The sequence below is a fragment of the Choloepus didactylus genome, chromosome X, assembly GCF_015220235.1.
Source record: "Choloepus didactylus isolate mChoDid1 chromosome X, mChoDid1.pri, whole genome shotgun sequence".
In the NCBI taxonomy this organism is placed as follows: Eukaryota; Metazoa; Chordata; class Mammalia; order Pilosa; family Megalonychidae; genus Choloepus; species Choloepus didactylus.
This window is the reverse complement of record NC_051334.1, coordinates 94819635-94832725: the sequence shown is the minus strand read 5'-3', so window position 1 is coordinate 94832725 and position 13091 is coordinate 94819635. Positions and strand designations below refer to the sequence as shown.

Sequence of the window (13091 nt, the reverse complement as noted above, 5' to 3'; positions counted from 1 at the left end):
ATTTACTGATTTGTCTTGTAATTTCTTCCTTGACCCATTGGTTGTTTAACAGTGTGTTGTTTAGTTTCCACATATTTGTGAATTTTCCTGCCTTTTACCTGTTACTGATTTCTAACTTCATTCCATTATGATCTGAGAAAGTGTTTTGTATAATTTCCACCTTTTTAAATTTGTTGTGACCTGCTTTGTGACCCAACATGTGGTCTATCCTGGAGAATGATCCATGAGCTTTTGAGAAAAATGTACATCCTTTTCTTCTTGGGTGCAATATTCTGTAAATGTTTGGTAAGTATAGTTCATTTATCATATTATGAAAAATCTCTTTTTCCTTATTTATCTTCTGTCTAGATATTCTATTCTTTGATGCGAGTGGTGTATTGATGTCTCCATTTACTACTGTATATGTTTCTACTTCTCACTTCAGTTTTGTCATTCCTTGCCTCATGTATTTTGGGGTGCTCTGGCTCAGTGCATATATATTTATGATTGTTATGTCTTCTTGAGTGTTTGTCCCTTTTATTAATACATAGTGTCTTTGTCTCTTTTAAATGTTTTACATTTGAAGGCTAATTGGTCAGATATTTTTATAGCCATCCCCACTTTTTTCTGGTTGTTTGCATGGAGTATCTTTTTCCATCCTTTCACTTTTAACCTGTTTTTCTCCTTGTGTCTTAAGTGAGTCTGTTTTTTTTATCCATATTGCCAATCTGTGTCTTTTGATTGTGATGTTTAATCAGCTGATATTTAGTGTGATTACTGCAAAGGCATTACTTTCTTCAACCATTTTTTCTTTTGGATTTTGTATGTCATCTCTCTCTCTTTTTCTTTCTTTTTACCCTTTTAGTTACCCTGACTCCTAATCTTCATATCTACACTCTTCTTCAAAGCTCTCTCTTCTGTCTTTTCCTATCTGTCTATAGCACTACCTTTTGTATTTCTTGTAGAATGGGTCTACTCTTCACAAACTCTCTGTGTCTGTTTGTAAATATTTTAAACTCTCCCTCATTTTTGAAGGACAGTTTAGCCATAGAATTCATGGTTGGCAGTTTTTCTCTTTCAGTATGTTAAATATATCATATGACTGCCTTCTTGCCTCCTTGGTTTCTGTTGAGAGGTCTGCACTTAGTCTTATCAAGCTTCCCTTATATGTGATGGATTGCTTTTCTCTTGCTACTGTCAGAATTTTTTCTTTGTCTTTGACATTTGGCAGTCTGATTAGTAATTGCCTTGGGGTGGGTCTATTTGGATCAATTCTGTTTCGGATATGCTGTGCTGTTTGGACTTGTAATTGTATGTCTTCCAGTAGAGTTGGGAAATTTTCAGTGATTATTTCCTCCATTAATCTTGCTGCCACTTTTCCTTTCTCTTCTTCTTCTGGGACACCTATAATATGTATATTTGTGTGATTCATGTTGTCATTCAGCTCCCTAAACCCTCCTCATATTTTTCCATTCTTTTCCCTATCTGTTCTTTTTTGTGTGGGATTGCAGATGTTTTGTCCTCTAGTTCACTAATCCTTTATTCTGCTTCTTCAAGTCTCCCATTTTATGTCTCCATTGTGTTTTTTATGTATTCTGTTGTGGCTTTCATTCCCATAAGTTTTTTGTTCTTATTTATGGACACCCTTTTCCTTCTTTATAACCTTCATCTTTTTTGCCTCATTTATTTCAACTCATTGATTTGATTTGGAAGCTTTGTTTGAACATCTTTAGTTAGTTGTTTCAACTCCTGTATCTCATTTGAGGTGTTAGTTTGTTCCTTTGACTGGGCCATATCTTTATGTTTCCTTGTGTCACTTATGCTTTTTGCTGTCTAGACATCTGATTTTCTTGATTAGTTTATTCCAGAGGTTGTTTTCTCTCTTTTCTCTAGGGTTTACTTCTTGGTTATCTTTGATCTCCATGTATTCTTTATTCTTCTCATTGGCAAGTTGTCATATTAGCTCTGCCCCTGTCTCCCACCAAAAATCAGTCATCCACAGCAGACTACCTCCGGGATCGGCTAGGCACTGGACATCCCAGCAAGTTCAGTGTGTGTGGTAACACAAATCTACTGGCTTCAAGCGGTGCTCAGTTTTTCACTGGCCAGGAAGCCCTGGGATTGTTTTAGAGACCTGCTTTAACAGTTGGGTCATCTGTATTTCTCAGCCTAAACTGGGCCAGGCTTCCTTGCAGGGGGTGTGGTTCCTAAGAAAAGCTCTGGAGTGTCTTAAAAGCCCTTTCATTCTCTTGCACTTTTTGCTTTGTCCTGCAGATGGTGCTGTTTGATAACATAGTCATACTCAGAAGCTTTGTTGCCTTCAAGCAACAGGTGGGTCTTAAACTGTAGGATTACTGTGCCCTCACTTTACCAGCCAAAATCTGGCTCAATGTGTGGCTGTGTGACTCACCTTACTTGTGGCAGAAGACTCCCTTTGGTGACCCAGTTTTCAGCCATCACCTAGGCAAAGAAATGGCCATCCATGTTGTTTACCACAGGGGTGTCAGAAGAGCTTCCAGACTCAGGGCTGAAAACATAGCCTCTGTCCATGTTTTCTCAGATTCTTTTTCCCTCACTAACCAGGTCCTTCAAAGGTTATTCCCTGTCCTCCAGGTCTTCAAATAGTGGGGGTCTGTCTCACTACTGTGAGAAGTTTTATAGTCTGTGTACCCGGTGTGAGGGATACTGGCTGCTCTTTCTGTGCATTTCCCACACTGAGACCAAGTCAGGGGGTGGGGGTAGAACTAGCTGTTATAAAAGAAAAGGTTCCTACTTGATATTTTTTTCTGTTCATTTCGGCATTTGTAGTAACTTTCTCCAGTCTATATTTTCCTCTATAGTTCTGAACAATTCTGAGTTGTTCTTTTTTTCCCATTGAATCTCTGGAGAAAAGTTTTTGGTAGCTGTTTATGTCACCATTTTGATGATATCACTCAGGGATTGTATTTTATATTACTTTTTAAAAATCATTTTTTTTATTTTGAAATACAGCATATATACAGAGAAGTGATAACTTTCAATGTACAGTTTAACAATTAGTTATAGAGGAAATTTCAAAGTATGGTATTAGTTACAGTTCTACAATTTCAGGTATTTCTTTCTACCTGTTGTAATACACTAAAGACTATAAAGGAATATCTACACAGTGATTCAGTTGTCATCATCCTTTATTAAATCCTATCTTGTCCATTGGGAGTCATCCCTCTCATTTGATCACTCTCTCAGTCTTCAGGGATATCTAGGCAGTGACCACTTCATATTGAAATGAGGTGTTGATTTTATGGTGTAGGGGGATGCAGCTGGTTGATGTTCTTCAAGAGACCACTGCCTTTGGGTTTTGGGATATATCTGGCATAGGAAAAATTTTGAGGTTTTAAGTTTCTAAAGAATAAACTTAGTGAGTGAAACTTTTATACATTCTCAGATAGAGACCTAAGTATTCTTTAGGGTTTGGGGGAATATGGTGGGTTGGGGCTTGGCATACTGAGGCAATTTGCAATATCTAGTAGCATAAGAGTAACCCCCAGAACAGCTTTTCAACTCTATTTGAAATCTCTTAGCCACAGAAACCTTAACTTGTTACATTTCTTTTCCCTGTTTTGGTCAAGAAGGGATTCACAGCCCCACAGTGTGAAGGCCAGGCTCATCCCAGGGGGTCATATGCCTCATCACCAGGGAGACTCACAACCCTGGGACTCATGTCCTATGTAGCAGAGAGGGTAATGAATATATTTTCAGAGTTGGGCTTAGAGAGAGAGAGGCCACATCTGAGCAATAAAAGAGGGTCTTTGGAATTGATCCTGATGCATAATTATAGGTAGACATAACCTCCCCTTTACAGTGTGAGTTTCATAAGAGCAAGCCTCAAGATCAAGGGCTTGACTTGTTAAATAGAGTTCCCTAATTTCACATAGCTTACATCTTATCCAAAATAATCAGTGTCTCACATTAGCCACACTTAGATGCACAATCATCACTCTCAATTTTAGACAATTATCATAACCCAAAACACCCCATAGCTCTTATCCCCTCAATTATTTACCCCTGGAATCGGTGTGCTACTAGTAATTTCTTTCTTTTAAATATAGTCCATAGCATGCAATAGGTAGTTATCCCCATATACCACTCAATTATTAACTCTTTGTACAAGTGTGGTACCTTTGAAGTAGATCATGCAAGATCTTATTTATATTTGTAGTACTACCCTGTGATACATGATATTAGACTACCTCTTTCAATCATGTTCACCTTCAATATGGCACTGTTACTTATAATTCCATTAATGAACTACCATCACCACCATCCATTCCCATACCTTTAAGTTCAATCCTTGTTAACAAGTTTGTACATATTAGGTAATCACTCCCCCTTCTCTGGCCTCTATCTCTAGGTCCCCTATATTCTACATTTTAAGACTGATTTTACATTATCTAGGGGGTTCATATTAGTTCATATTAGTGAAATCATACAATAGATCTCTTTTTGTGTTTGGATTATTTCTCTCAGCATTATGTCCTCAAGGTTAATCCATGTTGTCACATGTTTCAGGACCTCATTCCTTCTTACTGTTGCATAATATTCCATCATATGTATATAACACATTTTGTTTATCCATTCATCTGTTGAACACTTGGATTGTTTCCATATTTTGGCAATTGTGAATAATGCCACTATGAACATCAGTGTGCAAATGTCTATTTGTGCCACTGCTTTCAGATCTTCTGTGAATATATCAAGCAGTGGAATTGCTGGGGCATTGGTTAACTTGATGCTTAGTTTTTTGAGGAATCAGCAAACTCTTCACAGTGGGTGTAACATTATACATTCCCACCAGCAGTGGATATGTGTTCCAATTTTTCCACATCCTCTCCAGCATTTGTAGTTTCCTGTTTGTTTAATGGCAGCCATTCTTATAGGTTTTAGATGATATATCACTGTGGTTTTGAATTGCATTTCCCTAATAACTAATGAAGATGAACATTTTTCATGTTCCTTTTAGCTACTTGTATTTCCTCTTCAGAAAAAAATGTGTATTCATCTCTTATCTTTTGCCCATTTTATAATTGGGTTGTCTGTACTTTGTGTCATAGGATTCCTTTATATATGCTGGATATCAGTCCCTTATCAGATATATGGTTTCCAAATATTTTCTCCATTGAGTTGGCTGCCTCTTCACTTTTTTGACAAAGTCCTTTGAGGCGCAGAAGCATTTGATTTTGAGGAGTTCCCAATTATCAATCTTTTCTTTTGTTGCTCATGCTTTGGCATAAGGTCTAAGAGCCTTCCTCCTGTAACTAGGTCTTAAACAGAATATCTTTCCACCTATTTAAGTCCTCTTTGATTTCTTCTAGCAAAGTTTTGTAGTTTTCTTTGTAGATTTCCTTTATATCTTTGGCTGCTTATTCCTAGATACTTGATTCATTTAGTTGTTATTGTTAATGGATTTTTTTTTCTTGATTGCCTCTTCACTTAGGTTATTGGTAGTATGTAGAAACATTACTGATTTTTGTGCATTAGTCTTGTATCTCACCACTTCACTAAAATTTTTATTAGCTCAAGTAGCTTTGTCATCAGTTTCTCAGCATTTTCCAAATACAGGATCCTATCATCTGAAAATTATGAAAGTTTTACTTATTCCATTCCAATTTGGATACTTTTTATTTCTTTTTATTGCCCAATTGCTCTGGCTAGAACTTCTAGCACAATTTTGAATAATAGGGGTGGCAGTTGGCATCCTTGTATCATTCCTGATCTTAGAGGGAAGACTTTCAGTCTATCCCCATTGAGTACTATGCTGGTGGTAGATTTTTCATAAGTGCTTTATCATATTTTGGAAGTTTCCTTCAATTCCTATCTTTTGAAGTGTTTTTTTTTTTTTTTTTTTTTTTGCTTTTTTTCATTCAGTTTTGTTGGGATATATTCACATACCATACAGTCATCCACAGTGTACAATCAATTGTTCACAGTACCATCATAGAATTGTGCATTCATCATTTCAATCAATTTTTGAACATTTTCATTTCTCCAAAAAAGTAAAAATAAGAATGAAATAGAAGTAAAAAACACCCAAACATCTCATCCCTACCATTCCACACTATCATTCATTTAATTTTTGTCCCCAATTTTTTACACATCTGTCCATACACTGGATAAGGGGAGTGTGAGCTGCAAGGATTTCTTTATCACACAGTCACACCATGTGTAGTTACACACCTGTCTTCAAGAATCAAGTCTACTAGGTTACAGTTCATCAGCTTCAGGTATTTCCTTCTACCTATACTGTTCTTGTTTGCTAGTGCTGCCAGAATGCAAAACACCAGAAATGGATTGGCTTTTATAAAAGGGGGTTTATTTGGTTACACACTTACAGTCTTAAGGCCACAAAGTATCTAAGGTAACACATCAGCAATCAGGTGCCTTAACTGGAGGATGGCCAGTGGTGTCCAGAAAACCTCTTTTAGCTGGGAAGGCATGTGGCTGGTGTCTGCTCTGGAGTTCTGGTTTCAAAATGGTTTTCTCCCAGGATGTTCTTCTCTAAGCTTCAGCTTCTCTCCAAAATGTCACATGTCACTCTCCATTGCTCTTGGGGCATTTGTCCTCTCTTGGCTTCTCTGGAGCAAAGGCTGCTTTCAAAGGCTGTCTCCAAAATGTCTCTGTAAACTGCAGCTCCTCTCTCAGCAATTGTGCACTCTTCAAAGTATCCCTCTTGGCTGTAGCAAGCTCACGCCTTCTGTCTGAGCTTTTATAGGGCTCCAGTGAACTAATCAATGCCCATGCTGAATGGCAGGGCCACATCTCCATGGATATTATCCAGTGAAAGATCTTGCCCACAGTTGAGTGATCACATCTCCATGGAAACAACCTAATCCAACCGTTCCATCTTAACACTAGTATGTCTGCCCACACAAGATTGCATCAAAGATAATGGCGTTTTGGGGGGACATAATACATTCAAACTGACACATATACCAATTCACTAAAACTAAAAATGGATATCTATATAATTCATAAGAATAACCTCCAGAATGACCTCTTGACTCCATTTGAAATCTCTCAGCCACAGAAACTTTATTTTGTTGCATTTCCCTTTCCCCATTTCATCAAGAAGGCTTTCTCAACCTCATGATGACAGGTCCAAGATCATCTCTTGGAGCCCAGTCCCACATTGCCAGGGTGATTTACACCCCTGGGAGTCTTGTCTCATGTAGGGGTGAGGGCAGTGGGTTTACCTGCTGAATTGGCTTAGAGTGTGGCCACATATGAGCAAGAATAGAGCTTCTCTGGGGGTGACTCTAAGGCATAATTGTAAGTAGAGTTAACCTCTCTTTTGTGGTAACTAGCTTCAGAAGGGCAATCCTCAAGATTGATGGCTCAGTCTTCTAAATTGGTAGTCCCCCATGCTTGTGAGAATATCATTAATTCCCCACATGGGGAAGTTTAATATTTCCACATTTTCCCCAGTCCTTCAAGAGCTCTTTGCAAATACGTTTTTATTCTCTGCCCAAATTACTCTGGGATATATCGGGTCTTCACACCATCCTGTACAAACACACCTGATCTCACTCCCTATTCAAGGTTCTGTGTAATTATGGTGTTTGAATAAACTGACCATACAAGTTAAATTCTATAGTCTGCTACAGAAAATATAATTTTGCACCATCAAACATTTCTTCCTTTGTTCTCACACAGAAATTGAAGTTTTAAAACTCTGTCCATATCTTCCTTTACCCTTTAGTCTGATTTGCTTTAGTCCTTACCAGATCCGCTTCATTCATGTCTCTAATTGAAATCTGTACTTATTTCAGCTTTTTTTAATTTTTATTTTTTATTTTTTTCTTATATATCTTCAATTTCAGCTTTTTTAACAGTTGGTTTATTGGGTAATGCTGATATTCATAGCTACTGTACTCTAGCTTTGAGTCTCAGGTGTCACACAGATACCTGAATTTATAGACACTGACCTGGTTATACATAAAGAGCCATTTTGAAATGCTTTTATCAGTAAAGGGTGCTGAATTTTGTCAAATGCTCTTTCAGCATCAATCATGATGATTATATGATTTTTCCCTTTCAATTTGTTACTGTGTTGCATTACATTGATTGACTTTCTTATGTTGAACCATCTTTGCTTGCCTGGAATGATCCCCACTTGGTCATTGTGTATAATTCTTTTAATGTGCCTTTGGTTTCAATATGCATATAATTTGTTGAGATTTTTTTGCATCTATATTCATTAGGGAGATTGGACTGTTGTTTTCCTTTCTTATAGTATCTTTATCTGGTTTGGTATTAGAATGATGTTAATTTGGTAGCATTCATTTTTCTTCAATTTTTTGAAAGAGTTTGAGCAGGTATGGTTTTAGTTCTTTTTAGAATATTTGGTAAAATTCCCCTGTGTATCCATCTGGCCCTGGTCTTTTCTTTGCAGGATGATTTTTTTTAATTAAATTCAGTTTTATTGAAATATATTCACATACCATACAATCATCCATGGTGTACAATCAGCTGTTCACAGTACCATCATATAGTTATGCATTCATCACCACAATCTATTTCTGAACATTTTCCTTACATCAGAAAGAATCAGAATAAGAATAAAAAATAAAAGCAAAAAAGAACACCCAAATCATCCCCCATCCCAGCCTATTTTCATTTAGTTTTTGTCCCCATTTTTCTACTCATCCATCCATACACTAGATAAAGAGAGTGTGATCCACAAGGTTTGCACAATCACGCTGTCACCCCTTGTAATCTACATTGTTATACAATTGTCTTCAAGACTCAAGGCTACTGGGTTGGAGTTTTATAGTTTCAGGTATTTACTTCTAGCTATTCCAATACATTAAAACCTAAAATGTGTTATCTATATAGTGCATAAGAATGTCCATCAGAGTGACCTCTCAACTCTATTTGAAATCTCTCAGCCACTGAAACTTTATTTCATTTCATTTCACATCCCCCTTTTGCTCAAGAAGATACTCTTAATCCCACAATGCCAGGTCCAGATTCATGCCTGGGAATCATATCCTGTGTTGCCAGGGAGATTTACATCCCTGGGAGTCAGGTCCCACATGGGGGGAAGGCAGTGAGTTCACCTGCCAAGGTGGCTCAGAGAGAGAGAGAGAGGGCCACATCTGAGCAAGAAAGAGTTACTCAGGGGGAGACTCTTAGGCACAATTATATGCAAGTTTAGCCTCTTCTTTGCAGTAATGAGCTTCATAAGGGCAAGTCCCATGATAGAGGGCTCAGTGCATCAAACCACCAGTCCTAATATTTGTGACATCAGCATCAGTCCAGGTGAGGAAGTCCAAGACTTCTCCACTTTCCCCAGCTCCTCAGGGGGGCCCTGTGAATATATTTTTATTCTCTGCCCAAATTACTTTGGGATGTGTCACTATTTCACTCTAACCTCTACTAACCTATGATATCTCACTTCCTATTCAAAGTTCCATGTAATTGTGGTGTTTGAACAGACTGTAGAGTTATACTGTTTAGAAAATATAGATCCTGCACCAAATAGAAATCTCTTCCCTTGGTCTCACATGGAATTTGAAGTTTTAAAACATAGTCCATTTTGACCTTTACCCTTTGGCCTGGTTTACCCTAGTCTTTACCAGATCTGCTTCATTCATGTCACTAATTGAAGTCTGGGCTCTTTTTCAGCTTTTTTTTTTAACAGTTGCTGTATGCACTAATACTGACATTCATATCTGCTGAGCTCTAGCTCTGAGTTTCAGGTGTCACAGAGATACCCATTGTTCCAGAGACCAATCAGGTTATACACTAAGGGATCAGCTTCTGAAAGTTTGGATATAGCCATTACAATTCAGGAATAGATTTGACTGCTCTAAGAGTTTACAATCTAGGGACCATTACAATAATCATTCCCCTCTTAGACTGCATTCTAAGATTCAATTCTGAGTTTACACATTGTAGTTAGTCCATACTGGTGAGGTATTATAGTGTTTGCCTTTATTTCTGGTGTTCTTTACTCAAAATGCTGTGTGAGGATCCATTCACCTCATTATATGTCTCACAGCTTCACTCCTTCTCATAGGTGCTCAATATTCCATTGTATGCATACACCACAGTTCACCATTCTGTTCCTCACTCTATGTACCCTTAGGTCACCTCCACCCATTGCAAATCATGAATACAGCTTCCCTGAACACCAGTGTGCAAATGTGCAGGATGATTTTTGATGTCTGTTCTGTTTACTTGTGACTGATTTGTTGAAGTCTTCTATTTCTTCTTGAGTCAATCTAGGTTTTTTATGTGTTTCTAGGAAATTGCCCATTTTCTGTTTGTTGTTTAGTTTGTTCATGTAGAGTTGTTCTTAGTATCCTGTTATGATATTTTTCAGTTATTTAGGATCCACAGTAATGACACCTTTCTCATTTCTGATTTTGTTTATTTTGGTCTCCTCTGTTTTGACTTTGTCAACTTTAGCTAAGGTTTTGTCAATTTTGCTGATTGCAAAGAACCAACTCTTGGTTTTATTCATTCTATTTTTTTTTTTTTTGTTCTCCACATCATTTGTTTCTGCTTTCATCTTTGTTATTTCTTTTCTTCTTCTTGCTTTAAGGTTAGTTTGCTGTTCTTTCTCTAGCTTCTTCAGTTGTTCATTTAGCTGTTTGTTTTTAGCTCTTTCTTCCTTTTTAATGTATGCATTTAGAGCTATAATTTTCCCTCTCAGCACTACCTTCCCTGCATCTCATTGGTTTTGATATGCTGTAGTCTCATTTTCATTCTTTTCCAGATATTTTCCAATTTCTCTTGCAATATCTTCTTTGACCTGCTCATTGCTTAAGAGTGTGTTGTTTAACCTCCTTATTGTATGTAAGTTCTGGTTCTTTGGTGGTTATTGATTTCCAGCTGCCTTCCATTATGGCCAGAGAGTGTTTTGAATAAATTCAAACTGTCTAAATTTATTGAGGTATGTTTTTTGTGCCAAAATATGATCTACCCTGGAGAACATTCATGAGTGCTAGAGAAGAATGTATATTCTGGTTGGGGATGCAATGATCTATATATGTTTGTTAGGTCTAATTCATTTATCACATTGTTTAGTATGTCTATTTCCTTACTGGTCCTCTGTATCTTTGTTCTATCTATAGTAGAGTGTGGTGTGTTGAATTTTACTACTATTGTAGAAATGCCTATTGCTCCCTTCAGTTTTGCCAAAGTTAGCCTCATGTACTTTGGTGCTCATTGGGTGCATAAAAATTTATGATTATTTCTTCTTGGTGAATTTTTCCTTTAATTAATACATAGTGTCCTTCTTTGTCTCTTATGGCATCTTTGCATTTAAAATCTATTTTATATGATACATTTCTTAATTATCTTTTTTATAGTGGTATGTATGCAAAGTATGATCTATTAAAGAATGAAAATGAGAATATATTAACTAAGACTAAATGATAATTTAACTTATAAGGCAACATTTTATCTATAAAATTAGAGAAATACAAGGATATATGTTTGTGCTAGTGTGATTGTATAGCAAGAATGGTTTGAAATGTGAATTTTCCTTTTTTTTTTTTTTTTTTTATCCCCATTAGGTTTTTCTTGTCAGGAAGAAAACTGGCCCTGATGCTGGGCAGCTCTATGCAATGAAGGTGTTGAAAAAAGCTTCTTTAAAAGGTAGAAGATTAGAAAGTTTATTAAAATAGACTTTGGTAAAGCTTGTGTTAAAAAAACATTCTCTATATTGCTTGTGTATGATGAGTAGTTTGTTTCTTTTTAACATTTGCAGCTGTTATGGTTTTCTTGCCAGTAAGTGATATTTCTGAGTTTGATATTGCCATACACCCTAATTTAGTGGGATTTTACCCTGCTAAAAAGTTAATGCTAGGAAAAGTGACACATTTCATTAAATTTAAAATGAATTTATTAATTTTATTAAGCAATGTTATTTTCTTTCAAGAATCTTGTTTTTTCCTGTTCCATCTCTGTTGGTATTGCATATTGAGAAAACACAGCTGCCTGCATACACTTATCTAAACTAGCTTCTATGCCTTGATAATAATATCACTATGCTCAGTTTTTATCACCAAACTCATTTGAACAATTAAAACCATTATATAATAAATACATATTAGGCAAACATCTGTTCATGCTACTTTAACACATCTCCATTATACATCTAAACTGAATTTGGTAGCTTTCTGAGAATATAATAACTATGAAGGAATATATGGACTTCAAAGTTAAGCACTTAGGAAGTTTTTTATATATATATATATATATATATATATATATCTTTTGTGTTTTATATTTTTTGTTGTTATTGAAGGTCATATTTTCCAATTTTAAAGCCAATTAACTTGAATAGTCCTGTTTTTAAATTTTATATACATATGCAAAATAATATTTACTAAATATTCAAATGAAGAAATTTTTTCCTCTTAGAATATGTTGCTATTTGATGGGATTTTTTACTGATCTTGCATGAAAGAATAATGTACTTGACACTTATGTAATTTTTAGTGCGAGACAGAGTTCGGACAAAGATGGAGAGGGATATACTGGTGGAAGTTAATCATCCATTTATTGTCAAGTTGCACTATGGTATGTATTTGATAATATATGGTGTTAGAGAATTAAAAATTATTTTCAGATAATAATATAGCAGGCAATAAATACTCTAATACCAATTCAATACATCTAACTGTAAAATTTATCTATCTGAAATCATTATGAATATGCTGCTTTTAGTTCTTTTGTCTAAGTTGGTTAGCTTCTCTGAGATAACAAGATAGTGACTTCTGATTAATTCTCTGTTAGTATTTCTACTCTACTGGTCTATGCACCTTGGGCTATTAACTACTGTGATAGTTTATGTAAAACATTTTAATATTTAGATATGCTCCTCTTACATGTTAATATTACCCATATTTATCTATTTATTGGGTCTGTTGAAGAGGACCATGTTGATATATTAGTCTATTTGAGTTATTCTTTCTTATACTTAGGGGAAGAAGAATACTAGTGAGACGCGATAGGTATAATGATAAAAATGTGAGCTTTGTGGTCAAGCAGTTTTGAGTGTGAATTCTGTCACAATTGGTAATTTAATAAAAAATATATGGATGAGATTGTGGAATTTTGTT

The 13091-nt window shown here is 35.9% G+C and overlaps 1 protein-coding gene across 1 annotated transcript in view; it reads left to right on the top strand.

Moving 5' to 3' along the window:
• The window catches only part of RPS6KA6 (ribosomal protein S6 kinase A6), a 326190-nt gene that overhangs the window by 100952 nt on the left and 212147 nt on the right, over positions 1–13091 (top strand). The window contains exons 3-4 of the mRNA XM_037821825.1: positions 11541–11622; positions 12469–12549. Coding sequence (XP_037677753.1) covers positions 11541–11622; positions 12469–12549 — 163 coding nt within the window. The remainder of the gene's footprint in view (positions 1–11540; positions 11623–12468; positions 12550–13091) is intronic.